The 14,826-nt window shown below is 40.1% G+C and overlaps 1 protein-coding gene across 6 annotated transcripts in view; it reads right to left on the reverse strand.

Annotated features, from left to right (window-relative positions):
- SLC4A7 (solute carrier family 4 member 7) overlaps positions 1-14,826 on the reverse strand; it is a 133,481-nt gene that overhangs the window by 60,084 nt on the left and 58,571 nt on the right. For all 6 annotated transcript variants that reach the window (XM_069088534.1, XM_069088532.1, XM_069088528.1 and 3 more), the window contains 4 exons: positions 13,328-13,474; positions 6,881-7,016; positions 6,253-6,413; positions 2,817-3,005 (listed from right to left, as the gene is read on the reverse strand). In XM_069088534.1, coding sequence (XP_068944635.1) covers positions 2,817-3,005; positions 6,253-6,413; positions 6,881-7,016; positions 13,328-13,474 — 633 coding nt within the window. The remainder of the gene's footprint in view (positions 1-2,816; positions 3,006-6,252; positions 6,414-6,880; positions 7,017-13,327; positions 13,475-14,826) is intronic.

Below are 14,826 nucleotides of genomic sequence, written 5' to 3' on the forward strand. Positions count from 1 at the left end.
AACCCAACGTCCCAGGATCCTTTCTACCATGTCATCTGGTAAATTCCTCTTTTTAACAGTATCCTAGTACCCTCTATTAAATTCAGTTTCTCACAGAAATAATATGTATACAACGTTTTGGAGGGTGTAAAAGACTCTGAAAATTATCATTACAATAGGTACAGTATTTTTAGAATGCTTTATAATTAACAATGAACTCTGCATATATTACCCCAATCAATTCTCACAAAAACCCTGTTAGGCAGGCACTGTCAATATAATATCTGGCACACGACCGGCACCCCCTTTTACAGATGAGGAAACTAAGGATCTGAAAGAATGATTAACTCTCCTTCCTCTCAAAATTAGACAACTGTCAAATGGCAGAGCTAGGATGTAAAACTAAGCCTCCCAACTCTGCAATCAATGTTCTTTCTACAATTCCACAGCTGCCCCAACAAAAAAAAATGCCAATCAGAATTACAAAGCATCAATAATGGAATTATTGAGAAACCACTCATGTGCAAAATAGCATTTTTAATAGTATGCGTTCTATAAATAACAAATAGAATGTGTCCTGGAATAATCTGGAACCAATTTTTTTAAACAAAGAACACAGATTTTTAAAGGACTCCTATATTCAACTAACTCACCAATTACTGTTTTCAGCAATTATTACGCAAAACTTGGGAAACTCTGTGAGAAGATAAAGATCAAAAGGAAGAATACGTATACACCTCAGTTGTGGAGCCTTTCTGAAACTTAAGCTTGGCTCCAAAGCAATGTTTTTACTTTCCTAATCAAGTTTAGATTTCCAAGGATACCTGCTAATAGATTAAAACATAAAAATTTTCAGCACCTATTTACAGTTGGTTCTGATGGAAAGACTGATTAGTGAATGCAATAGATGGTTGACATGAATGCTATCTAGAAATGTATTTAAAAACAAAAGAAAAAAACAATTTTTGGAAAATTTTAACTGTACTTGTCCATTTTAGGTTTATTTAACCATTTAGGAGAGACCTTACTCTAGGGCTCTTAAGGAAGATATGAAAATGTTATCATTCTTTCTGCATTCTACAAGACCAAATGGTTAAAAAGGGACCAATCATCACAACCCTGTCCTTTACTCTCTTTCTCTCTGCAAAAGAATAAAGGAAATGAGCAGGCCTGCCAGCTTTCTCAACCCATAGCCTTAACAGTACTTAAAAAACTACTGTCACATGTGCTCAGTAAAGGTCAAGATGGCAATGGCTTTGCCTGTTCCTACCTTTTCAGACAGGGGGAAGTGATTAGCAGGGAAGAAGCCATGTTGAGCAATGGCCAAAAGGAAGACTCAGAGACTGTCAGAGATGCCCTTGGAGATCGTCCACCGAATCGCACTCTCCTTCCTCTTTCAGGCAGGACCCTCCTCTTATACTTCCTTCTATCTCACTCAGCTAGCATAGGTCAGTAACCGATGATAGGAAAAGCCATTAAGGAATCCACACTTCATCTTCCACCTCAATATCTTTAATAACTGAGCAATTTAAAGCTGTGATATGAATAAAGAATCACTGGGAGCTAGTTATGTCACTTCAGAGCCAAGATCGTGGGAACTGCAGACTTCTCATCTTTGTGGTGCTCAAAGTCCTGACAAGGGAGGACCTCAAATATCTGAATTATTTTTAAGTTTCAGTTAGGAGCACTCTGCTGAAATGAAAACTAAACTCAAAGCATCGATTCTTCCAAGCTACTGAGGAGGAACAGTAAGTTTTAAAAAATAAACCATAAATACAGAGATTTCGCTCATAACTGATCTAGCAGAAAGCTCGCCTCAAAAAATAGGAACATGCTTCTTACAAAAATTTTAAAAGCTGCTACAAGCTTTGCTGCCTCCACTTTTAACAAAGTCCCAATTCCTCTTAATGTTCTTCCTCCTAAAAAAACTGTACACTGACAGTACTTTGTAGTCACTTGAAAAATCTGATTCCAAAGACTCTGAACTGAAATGAGCCTCCCCTCCCCCTTTGGCATCGGGCTCCCGATCTGCTTCGGCTGAGCTCCTAGATGCCCTTCTATCACCTTCTCCCAAACTTTAGCATTAGTTTGTCCTCAGCTCTTTAAAGGAGCCTTTCCTTATTTTCCTAAATAACAGAACTCTCCCCAGGGTGCTGCCCCACACCTCCCTCCCACACCCCCACCCGCATCCCCCTGCACGTGTTGTGTATCTACTAATTTATGTGCTCTTTCCATCTAGTAGACTATGAGCTCCTGAGGGGCAGGCAGTGCTTTATTTGTCTTATTTCCCACTGCCTAACACATCACCTGACTCACAGATGATAACTTCCACATGCTTACTTAATTTAACTGGAGAATAACGACTTCCCATCTCAAAATTCTGATTCTGGAGTTGCAAGTGACAACAGTGCTGGGTCTCCAATGCAGCAGCCCAACAATCTCACTGCTTAGATTCCCCAAGCAATCCCTCAGGGAAAGCAAGGAGTGCCATGGTGGCCCTCAGGGAGGGGACCTGCCCCCAGCTCAAACTCCTCAGGTAATCTCCAGACAGGCTGGCTGTTGCACTTCCTGCCCGAGAATGTGACCAACTGTGTTTTACAATATAAGAGACATTTTAAGATCCACGACTGGACTCCTCCACGTGTGAAGAAACAGTAGCCAAAAAATTCAAGTACAAGAGATAATAACAGAAAATGGGGAGGGTGGGGGGAAGAATGTAAAACTCCCCAATAATTATACACTGATGATTTCTCCTTCACAGAAACTTCACTCTTCAATATGCTGGGATGCTGTTAGAATAAGAGTTAGTAAAGACTGGATGCTACAACTTATCTCACCATTCCGTTCAAGCAAGTGAGGATCAGAATGTTTCTTGCCTATATCTGCAAAAGAGCGCACAAGGGGGATCCGGCTGGTGAACCTTTTCTCATTCTGATGATGATGTCTCTTTAGAAGAGCTTCCCTGACATTCTCTCTTATCGAATCATCCAACTGGCCAGAGGCAATCATATTGTCCAGCACCATATCTATTACATGAAAAGAAAGGGCAACAGGAGTTATTTCTAAACAATTAAGGAAGAGCAGTGACTGTTAATAAAAATAATCTACAACTCTTCAAGCATTAAGATCATAGATCTAGAGCTAGAAAAAACCTTAGGAGCCCCTCGTTGTATGAAGGAAGAAGGGGTGGATAGCTTGCACAGTGAATAGAGCACCGGCCCTGGAGTCAGGAGGACCTCAATTCAAATCTGGCCTCAAACACTTAACACAAAACTAGCTGTGTGACTTTGGGCAAATCACTTAACCCCAACTGCCCTGCCTTCCCCCCTCCAGAAAGCAAAAAGAAAAATCTAAAAAAATAAATAAATAAATGCCTTTAGGGGCGGCTAGGTGGCACAGTAAATGGAGTACTGGCTCTGGAGTCAGGAGGACCTGAGTTCAAATCCAGCCTCAGACACTTAACACTTAACTAGCTGTGTGACCTTGAGCAAGTGACTTAACCCCAATTGCCCTCCAAAAAAAAAAAAAAAGCATTGTATGAAGGAAGAAAATGAAGCAAAGGGAAGCTAAATGACTTGCCCAAAGTCACGCAGCTAGTGAATGCCAGAGGTGGAATCAGAACCCAGGTCCTCTGCCTCCGGTCAGTGGTCTCTCCTGCCCACACACATCTAAGCTCCAAAATCTAGCGTCACCTCAGAATTGCATTTTCATCAATGACATGATAAATTCCATTTTTATACAAAGCCACTGCTTATCCTGTCCAAAAAAGACAAACTAACAGCTGTTTGTTTTTTCCTGGAATAGTTCTGAGTTCTGTTAACCAAAGAAATTAATAAGATATGAGAACATTTCATTGTTTCACATAACATAGAATCCCAACCCCATCAAGAGGCTGCAAAGAAAATTAAGATAAAAATATTCTTCCTGATCTTATTAAAATTAAGTTTGTAGTCCCAATGCAATAAACTGAAATTCTTCCAAAGTCACATGTAAATAAACTGTGGTTAGCAAGATTCAATATAAGTAAAAAGATGATACTGAGGTTTATTTCTTTATAAATGTTTTCTAAAGCTCCAGTTTCAAATGCGGTTTTCATGCTATTAATGTGAGGGGAAATCTTATTATCATCACCATTATCAACAATAATTAATAATAGCACTTTAAGGTTTGCAAAGCACTTTACAAATACAATCCTCACTCGATAAACACAACAGCCCTGGACTATGTTATTAATATCTTCACATACAGATGAAGAAGATGAGGCAGACAGAAGTTACATGATTTGCCCAGTGTTCCCCAGCTACCAAGCATTTGCATCTGGATTTGAACAGGGCTTCCTGACCCCAGGACCACTGATCTATCCAATTTGCCATCTATGAAAATCCAAAAAAATTAAATGAGTATTTGAGCCCAGTAATGAAAAGGAGAACAGAATATGTTTGACTTAGGATGTTTTCCATATTAATTTTGTATATTAAACTCTTGAAATTTAACCTTGTATTTCCTAAAGTTAGTCAAACTAATACATACATATATTATCCAATTAAGAATTATTAAGCACTTATTGTACATAAATCATCATGCTAGAAGATAAAGATACAAAGTTAAGCTAAGTCAGTTCCTATCCCCAAATAGGTCAGGAAAAGGCTTTGCTTTAGAAGTGGCACAGAAGGCCTGGGCTATCAAACAAGGGGAGGCATCCAAACAGGTGCAGAGATCACTAGGGATGCTGGGCCAAGGAATCAGCTCTCACAGCAGCAGAGACTTAGAGAGTACAGAGCATGTTCTTGATGCAATTAACCTACTGGTCTGAGGCACAGATAAAATAAATGGAGGGGAGTTACTAGGAAAGAAAGCTGAAAACCAAAGGTGTCCAAAGTATGTTAGAAGACATTAAGTGTAAGACAAAAAGGAGTCTGGAGGAGGCAATAGAAGGCACCACTTTTAAGCAGAAAATTAACAAGACCAGAGCATGCTTAAAAAAGAATGTTAGGAAGGATGGACTGGAGAAGGGAGAATGGGTGGGTGTAAATCCTAGTAACAATGAATCAGGGGGATACTAGAAGCCTATGCCCAGCCTTTATTACCAGAGCTAGGAAGAGAAGTGTTAATATACATTTCTTTACTTTGGGTAAAATGAACTATATCTAAAATTTATATGTTTCCTTTCAAGAGCTTCTGATTGTGTTACCCAAAAGGTACCAGTTATTTTCAAAAGATCTTTTTCTCCAGATAAGATGAAGAGGTTAATCCTATGGCTCAGTGGCAAATAATAACGTAAAACGTACTACTTCCATTCCCAAAGACTGTTGTTTTTCATAATTTTGTTGTTAATTGGTCTGATATCTAGTGTCAGAGGGACTGTTTCATACACTCAGGGTCATGACATTCCTACTATCAGTGGTTTAAACTTATTAGCCACCAGAAGGAAAAAAGGACTCTCTTTCAATATTTGAAAGTGTTTCACTGAAGCTGCCTAAAACAGGGTCACCGGACCCTGGAATACTATCATAATAATAGCTTCCATTTAGGTATCACATTATGGCTGGCAAAGCACCTAGCAATAAGTACTGCTTCATCCTCACACCTCTAGGACATGGGTACTGTTATTATCCCCATTTTACAGGAGTAAAGTGAGGCAGCTTGGATTGCCCAGGGTCATCCGGCTAGTAAAAATACTGCCTATTTTTCATGAATTAAATAGCATGTGTACACAACGTTTCCTTGATGGGGATAACAGCGAAAATTAAATAGAGCTTTAGTCTCCCGATTTCCCATGCAATAGCCTAATTCATACTGGTTACATGCCAGGTCATAGGCAAAGCATTCATACCTGATGTTAAAGTCTTGATTTTTTTCAAGTCACTTTATATAAAGAGTTGGGAAGTCAAAGCAACTAACATATTTAAAATAAATGTTCAGGTCTATCAACTTCCTGATACAAATAGCAGTGAATACTTCTGTTCCAAAGATTCCAACACATTTCTTGCTCTCTAAGATTCAACACTAATTTGAATAATATCAATGGATCATCTGGTCACAAAGAAAAATTTTGCAAAGGCTAGATTCCTATCAGATCCATTGTGACAACAAATTGTGGGAATTTTTATTTGGCTTTATTCGTTAACAGCTACAAATCTTGCCATAAAATGAAAATAGAATTTACACATATACACCGATATGCTGTAAAATCACTTTACTCTGACATAACATAAATGACTAATGACTGGTTCCCACAGCATCCACAATGAACGACTCCATACGCTCCACAACCTGCTATTTCATCCAGCGTGCTTGCTCTCATGTCCAGCATGACCGTTCCATTGAGGATGCAGCTCCTCAGCTCAAACAGACTGTGCAAAGACAAGGTCGCCACATAAGGCTTGCTCCATCGGTCCCCACCATCTTCAACATCCTCTTCAAATTTTAGCCACCTGAAAAATATCATGTACACTGTGATCCTCAGCACTGTCTTTACAGACAAAGATGACAAAAACCATAGTAGAATGCGCCTTTCCACTCAAAAGTAATAAGCTAAAGCAAGCTTCACATTCATTCATGCTTTCTCTATGTTAGGAAAACGTCTATCATTTAATAGGGTCTAGATAAATATTCAAGCATGAGGGTCAGCCCATGTCAAAAATAAAAAGAGGTGAGTCCACAAAGTGATCACAGTAGCTCACATGTCTACAGTATTTTTAAGATTTGCAAAGTACTTTACATATATTATCTCAAAAACTAGCGTGCTTCACTTTTCAGATTCACTTTGCTAAACTATAAAATTTAAGGAATGTCGCAATGAATTCTATAATCTTGCCATGCCATTGGCGTACGTGCACAGAAGCACAGTTAAGGGAAACGCTACGGGAGAGCAGAGCCAGAGTCGCCCGAGAAGAGTTACCGAGCCGTCTCTCTCCACTCGCACTCCTCCCCGTCCCGGTAACAAAGCTCGTCCATCTCGGTGAAGAGGTCGTGCGGAATGTGCTCTTCGTCATCTTCGGTGCCAAGGATGAACTGGACCCGCTGCGACGGCGTGTCTGCACACAAGGGGCGGAAAGCGGTAAGCGGAAGCTCCCTCCAAGTCGTCAAAGACAAATCACTTCAGAGTGTCTTACTTGTTCAAAAATACATTCCACATTTAACTTATTTTAAATGACTGTACATATTAAAGCAAATGTCAGACAAGAATCCCAGGGGGAAAAAATTTACGTTATCAAAGAATAAAAAAAGGAACAAATATTAAGGCATATCCCTACCTTTATTTTTTTTTTTTTTTACTTTTTCAAATACTTTATTAACTTCTGGTTTACACCATTCATTTCCACAAGATTCTGAGTTACAAATTTTCTCCCCATTTTTCCCCTACCCACCACCCCAAAATAGCGATCCCACTGGATATCCCCTCCTCCAATCTGCTCTCTCCTATATCCTCCCCCCATCCACTCTCCAATTTTCCAGGAGGGCAAGGTGGATCTCTATGCCCCACTGCATGTATATCTTATTTCCCAGTTACATGTAAAATAACATTAATAATAGAATATATATATATATATATATATATATATATATTAAACATTTGATTTTAAAACTTTGAATTCTGGATTCATTTCCTTCCTCCCTTGTCACCCACACTTACTGGGAAGATAAGCAATTCAATATAGGTTGTACATGTATAGCTACGCAAAATATTTCCATAGTGGATATATTGTAGAAGACTAATTATATTTCCCTCCATACTATCCCACCTCCCACTTGTTGTATTCTCTGCTTTGATCCTGTCCCTTTTGAAAAGTAGACGCTTCCAACTTCCCTCCCCCCCAGCTTGCCTTCCCTTCCATCATCTCCCCTATCATTCCCTTCCCCCCTACTCTCCTATTGGGTGAGATACACTGTTTGTAGGGTGTATGTCATTCCCTCCTTAAGCCAAATTCAATGAGAATAAGGTTGACCCATTCCCTTTTGCTTTCCTGTTCTTCCCCTCCATTGCAACCATTTTCCCTTGCCTCTTCTATATTCTGTCTCTCCCCATCTCTTCTCATTATATTCCATTCTCACCTCTTAATTTCACCTTTTAAGTATCATCCCTTCCTATTCAATTGGTCCTGTGCCCTCTATGTATAAGTGAATATATATATATATACACACACTCACATACGTATTCATACACCCATATACCCTCCAATATAGACATATATATATATATATATTCCCTTCAACTATTCTCATACTGAGAAAAGTTTCACAAGTCACAATTATTGTTTTTGCATGTGGGAATGTAAATAGTTAAACTTTGATAAATTCCTTATGATTTCTTTTCCCTGTTTACCTCTCATGCTTCTTGTATCTGAATGTCAAATTTTCTATTCAACTCTGGTTTTTTCATTAAGAATGCTTGAAAGTCTTCTATTTCACTGAATGACCATAAATTCCCCTGGAACATGATACTCAGTTTTGCTGGGTAGGTGATTCTTGGTTTTAATCCCAGCTCCTTTCACCTCCAGAATATCATATTCCAAGCCCTTTGATCCCTCAGCGTAGAAGCTGCCAGATCCTGGGTTATCCTGATTGTGTTTCCACAATATTCAAATTGTTTCTTCCTGGCTGCTTATAATATTTTCTCCTTGATCTGGGAATTATGGAATCTGTCTATAATATTCCTAGGAGTTTTCTTTTGGGGATCTTTTTCAGGAGGTGATCGGTAGATTCTTTCAACCTCTATTTTGCCCTCTGGTTCTAAAACATCAGGGCAATTTTCCTTGAAAATTTCTTGGAGGATGATATCTAGGTTCTTTTTTTGATCATGGCTTTCAGGTAGTCCAATAATTTTTAAATTACCTCTCCTTCATCTATTTTCCAGGTCAGTGGTTTTCCCAATGAGACTTTTCACATTACCTTCTATTTTTTTCATTTGTTTGGATCTGTTTAATAGTATCTTGATTTCTCATAAAGTCACTAGCTTCCATTTACTCTAATCTAATTCTGAAGGAATGATTCTCTTCAGTGAGCTTTTGAGATTCTTTTTCCATCTGGCAAATTCGGCTTTTTAAGGCATTCTTCTCCTCATTGCCTTTTGGAGCCTCTTTTCCCATTTGAGTTAGTCTATTTTTTAAGGTGTTATTTTCCTCAGTAGGGCTGTTGACTCTCATTTCATAATTTTTTTTTGCATCGTTCTCATTTCTCTTCCCAATTTTTCCTCCACTTCTCTTATTTGGTTTTCAAAATCCTTCTTAAGGTCCTCTATGGCCTGTAACCAGCTCATATTTTTCTTGGAAACTTTTAGGCAGGAGTTCTGACTTGGCTGTCTTCCTCCTGTTCCATGCTTTGATCCTTTTTGTCCCCAAAACAGGAGTGCAAAGTTAGATTGCTCTGCTTGCTTTTCTTCCTTTGCTTGCTCATGTTGCCACTCAATTATTTGACTTTTGAGCTTTTTGCCACAGTAGAACTCTGCTACCAGACAGGGAAGCTTCATCCCAAATGCTAGGGTTTTCTCAGCTGCGGAAGGTATTAGTTCGGTACCCTCTCTGAAGCCTCCACACACTCTGGTAAGCTGGTCACCCCAGGACCTCTACCCTAAACAGTGATCCAGATCTAAGTAGGTTAAAGAAAGAGTGATTACCCTCTGAATGGTCGCTTGGTCCCCCTGCAATCAGCAAGCCAGGAGCTGATGCTGCCACATGGTGGCAGCTGCATGGCTGTGGCACCTCAGCGGCTTCTCCCTCTTGGGGGTAAAGGCTGGACTGCACTCCTCAACTACCAGCCCCCAAAGTCCACACTGCACTGACTTCTCACTTTGTCCTTAGCATCTATGTGCTGCTAATTCTGGAAACCACCACAGCTGCTGGTGATCTGAAGTCCCTCCAGCCAGCAGCTGGTTGCAGCTGCCCTGAGGCTAAAACCTCGGGCTCAAGCAGGACTGGGCTCAGCCAGCAGAGCGCTGTGCTGGCCCCTTCCTGCCAGCCTGCTGGACTGTCTTCAGCAGGAAATTAGCTTCTCTCTGTCATTTTATGGATTCTGTAGCTCCAAAGTTTGTCTAGAGTCATTTTTTACATGAACTGGAGGAGGTGGAAGCCAGCGCTGCACAGAAGTCCTGTTTCTACTTTGCTTTGCTACCTTGACTCCGCCCCTCATATTCCTATTTTTTAAAAGAGAAACTTTAAAGTTTTTTTTCCCTTTGAAAAGTCAAAGGGAGCTTAAAAGCTGCTATCTGTAAAAGAAATGAGAGGATCTGAATGGGTTGGCTCAGTTTTTTCTCTTGGTCTCTGCCCACAAAGGGGGCCTGACTTACAGACAGGCATCACAGATAATTCCCGGGACCCTGCAGTCATGAATCCAAGCAAGAAAGACAGTTTGCCCTGTGAAGAAAGTGGCTTCCCCAGCCAAGCTGTCATCATGAGGTAATGGGAATGTAAATTTTAAAGATCTTCCCTGCCCCTAGGCTAAAGTGCACCTGAAGCCTGGGGTGGGAGGCTTGTTTTTCAGTAGATAATTCTTGATTGGCCAGTGGGTCCAGAAGGTTGTTACATTCTCTGAGCCAGGAGAAGGCTATATAAGCCCTGATGTGTAGCTTTGTTTTGGGGCTCACTTTGAGAAGTGTTCTGTGATTTGATGTGAATTCTGGGCCTCCCCCCCGCCCCGGCTTTGAAAAACCCAGATGCTGATTTGGTATGGATGTAATGGTTGGACAGTTTGGAAATCTGTCTACTTGATCTGTTCCTCTGTCTTGATAATTCTGTCTGTATACTCTGAAGTTTGGGGTGCTGACCTTTTTCCCCTGAACGAGGTAAACGATACATGTTTGACTGATTAAAGTAAGCTTGTTAACCCATTTTGAGTTGCTTTCCTTTAACAAAGCAGATCTAAGAACCTGTGTTAGCAGCCACCCTGAGGTTGCTTGGGGTGCTTGCTGCTACACATGCCAAGCAAGAAGTGGATCACTCCTGTCGAAAGCAGTAGCACCCTCGGGAACAAATAAGTAAAATGCCAAGAAATCTGATAATGGCAAACGAGATGAGAATGACGAAGCACTGAGCCACCCAAAGGGGCCAAAAATGGAAGCAAATACGGACAAACAAAACTGAGAATAGTGAGGAGGAAGAGAATGAAAGATAACTCTAAAGAAAAAGCTATGGATAACAACCTACCAAGGGAAAGACTGCTCCTGCAAAACCAAGCTCTCCAAGGACCACAATGAGGAATAAAAAGGTACTGCCTGCCAAAGAAACACTCAGAAAGAGGGAAAAAACAATGGGCCAACAGCAAGCAACCTGAGTCAAGAAAAATAAAGTGCAGGTGACTGACATCTAGAACTGTCTCATCTCTTGGCTGGTAAACTTGAACCTCAAAAAAAACCACTTCTGTCTTCTCAAACACAATCCTGCAGTTGTGCAGCTACTGTAAGCAAACTGAGTTAGGTGGCATTTGAATCTGCTAAACACATGGGGAAACCCTGGAATTCAATCGTTCAGATGTCCCTGACTGAAATGGAACTGGAAAGAGCAAAGGAAAACAAGTGAAATCCAGATGTACAGACAATCTTCACCTAGAACCTGCCTCATCAGCGATTCAAGAGGAACTTGAGAGTTCGGAGATGCTACTGAGGGGAGATGAGTCTGTATCCAGGATGAGATCTCCAGAAGAAATGCCTACATTGGATTTAAGATCAAGGCCTTAAGATAAAGATGCTGATGGTCAAGCTCTTACTCTGGAACACATTCTAAGGGTGAAATAAATAATTCCTGGAGTGAGTGACAAGTCAGCAAACTCAAGAGATTCAAAGATCCTTGTACTGAATAACCTAGCCTAGAATGCCTAGAGTCTGAGAAGACAAGTCTCACAGGTTACCCCAGACAACCAGAGAAGACCTAAAGGGTCTACATTCCTCACTCTCCTCCATTTAAGATACAAAAGCAGCTTTGGATTTAACATGGAAAAAGAGGATGGAGCTAGAGGGGTAGAGATCAACAAAGGCCTGTGCAGAGACACCACAGGACAAACACTCAAGAGTTATTGTATAGGTCTGCTGGCACAAGGAACAGAGAAGCGAGGTCACCTTAAGAGCTTGCTTTATGAATTTCACTATGGAAGGAGATGCGAAAGTTGGGAGAGAAGTTCATGGCATATGGGGAGATTGGTGAAAATAAGACGGGGGCTTTGGAGGTCATGGTGGTAGTAGTCAAGGAGGATTTGGTGGCAAAGGAAACAGTCAAGGAGGGAGGAAAAGAGGCCTCAGCTGAGGAAATTTTAGACACAGACACCGGAGTAGTATTCTGAGGAGGTTTCCAAGGCCAGCAGAGAAGGAAGGGACCACAAGTCAAAGTGAAGGCAAACGAAGTCTAAATACCTTCCCCACCCATTCTCTTTTCCCTAGATATTACAATGGATTCTGGGGGTTTTATCTAGTTCTCTCTAATTGTTTGTAGAGCCTTCTAATGACATTTCAAGACAAAGGTCGTTCTTAAAAAAAAACCTGAATGACATTTCAAGGGAGAAAAAGCACATTGATTTTAATTGGATGGATGCTACATGCAAACTTTCTAAAGAGATAGGTGAAAATGTGAGAATTAACCTTTTTTTCTATAAGTTGTTTTGAATTTGTTATATACCATACATGAAACCATTTTTCCTACAAATGTGTGGCTTTTTGTTTTCAATTTTCTCCCATCTTTTTTTAGTTATAAAGAAAAAAGTCAACTGCTTTTTCATGATTTTTGCTTCTAGCCTATCTTACAATACATAAAAAGGCCTAACCTCATAAAATATTTTTAAATGATGAAATATTGTTAATATTTTCTGTTTCTAATTTTACTGGTGCTAATGTTCTTCCTTAGCAATTTATTTCTTCCTTAGGAAAAAAAAATTAAGGAATGAGAATCTCTTTATTGGTTTATTCGGTCATAACAACAAAAACATAGACTACATTAAAAACTTCTGATCACAAAAATGACATTTATAGACTGCTTTCATCATTCACTTAAAATATACCTAGGGTGCCTGTGCATAATAGATGATTTAAAAAAAAACTTTTATGCTTCAAAAAGCACACAGATCAACAAAAAGACAATATAGTTGTCACAGGATAATTATTTTCTATTTCTTAACAACACCAAATAAAAACATCAAGCAACATCAAGAACTGTACCAGCCTCTGTTTAATATTTTTACTCAATTTATTCAGGACACCCATCCCCCTCTTCCACTTGTCCCTAGCAAAATCCCAAAAACCAAGGCATAAATTCCTTCATCTCCTATCCCAACCCCTACCCTCACCTCTTTCCATTTTAAAACTAACTCTACCCTCACCTCTTTCCATTTTAAAACTAACTCTCAAGTTTATTTCCACCCTTCTTACCATAAGAAGGAGACTCACGGCCATCTTCCTTATCTGATTCTTTATCTTTTCTTCTCCGATGATGATGCTTGTGCCCCCGATGTCGATGACGTCGGCGACTTTCTTTACTAAATGGGACATGTACACCAATATACACAGCTCGATGGCCTGTTTTTGAAAAGCACCAAAAAACATAGTAAAGGTTTCATAAGAGTAAATACATACAATATAGTAGAATCTGTTCCAAATGCAAACTATTCAGTTGCCACAAAACATAAAACAAAGAGAAAAAAATGCTTGCTTTGTTTACCACTTTGTTCTCTATGGTTCAAATAGAATGATATTCTTAATTAAAACAAAGTCACTAAGAAGAAAACAAAGGGGTTGTAAGCATAAATTTGCAAGCTTAATAAAAACAAAGAAGACAGAGAGGATGGTTCACTCAGTCTGCCCCTGCTTTCTCTGCCAAGGAGAAAAGTATTTAGATACATCAACACTCATGATCAAGTGCCTACTATGTGTCGGAGGTCCTGGTAAGCCCGGAAGATACAAAAACAAAAGTCATTGCCTTCATTCAAAGAGTGAAGTCAATATGTACATACAGAAGTATAAAGGAAACACACAAAATAAGAACAAGGTGATCTGGCTTGGGCAGACTACTAACAGCCTAGGGAATCAGCAAAAGGCTCACATGGAAGGTCGTGTACTGAAGAAAAGGAGGGATTCCAAGAGAGGCGAGAAGGCCCTCCAGGACAAAGGTGTAGAGACACCACTCATGAGGCCAGCAAGAAGGCCAGTCTGGCTAGACGCAAAAGGCAAATGAAAAAGGGAGTCAAGTGTAACGTGGCCGGCCAGGAAGCCTGGTCCAGATCATAAAGGGCTTTAAGAGCCCAAGAGAAGTTTATATTTGAACCTCAAGGCAATGGGGAGTAACTGTAGTCTGTTGTTAGCTCTTGCACTTTTGGACAGTTCCATGGAAGACAGACTGAAGGAAAGGACTTGGGGCAGGCAGACAAATTAGGAGGCTATTTTGAAATGGCAGATTAGAAATAAGGGCCTGAACTAGAGTGGTTATCATATGAAGAGAGAGAAGAGGATAGATTTAAGAGTAGCTGCGGTAACAGAAATGACAAATTTGAGCATCTGACTGAACTGCTGAGAGAGCAGGAGAGTCCAGGATAACATCAAGGTTGTGAACTTGGGTGACTCAAGGACAGTGGTGCCCCTCTTCAGAAAGAGACAAGTTTGGAAGAAAGGTAGCTTTAGGAGTTCAATTTGGGACATGTTTATTTTGAGATGCCCATCCAGATATATAGATACAGAAGTTATCTACACAGAAAGAAGTAAACCCATGGGAGTCAAAGAGTTCACCAAATGAAAAAATGTAGGGAGAGAAGAAAAAAGGGCCCAGGAAAGAGCCTTGGGATGGTCCCATAGTTAGGGGTATTATGTGAAGAACCACATAATAAAAAGAGAAGGACAAACAGCATTTATGCAGGTAGGAGGACCAAGAAGCTACC

Source organism: Petaurus breviceps, unplaced genomic scaffold (genome assembly GCF_028583685.1).
Source record: "Petaurus breviceps papuanus isolate PSGF00001 unplaced genomic scaffold, PetGlider_PUasm1.0 185, whole genome shotgun sequence".
Taxonomy (NCBI): Eukaryota; Metazoa; Chordata; class Mammalia; order Diprotodontia; family Petauridae; genus Petaurus; species Petaurus breviceps.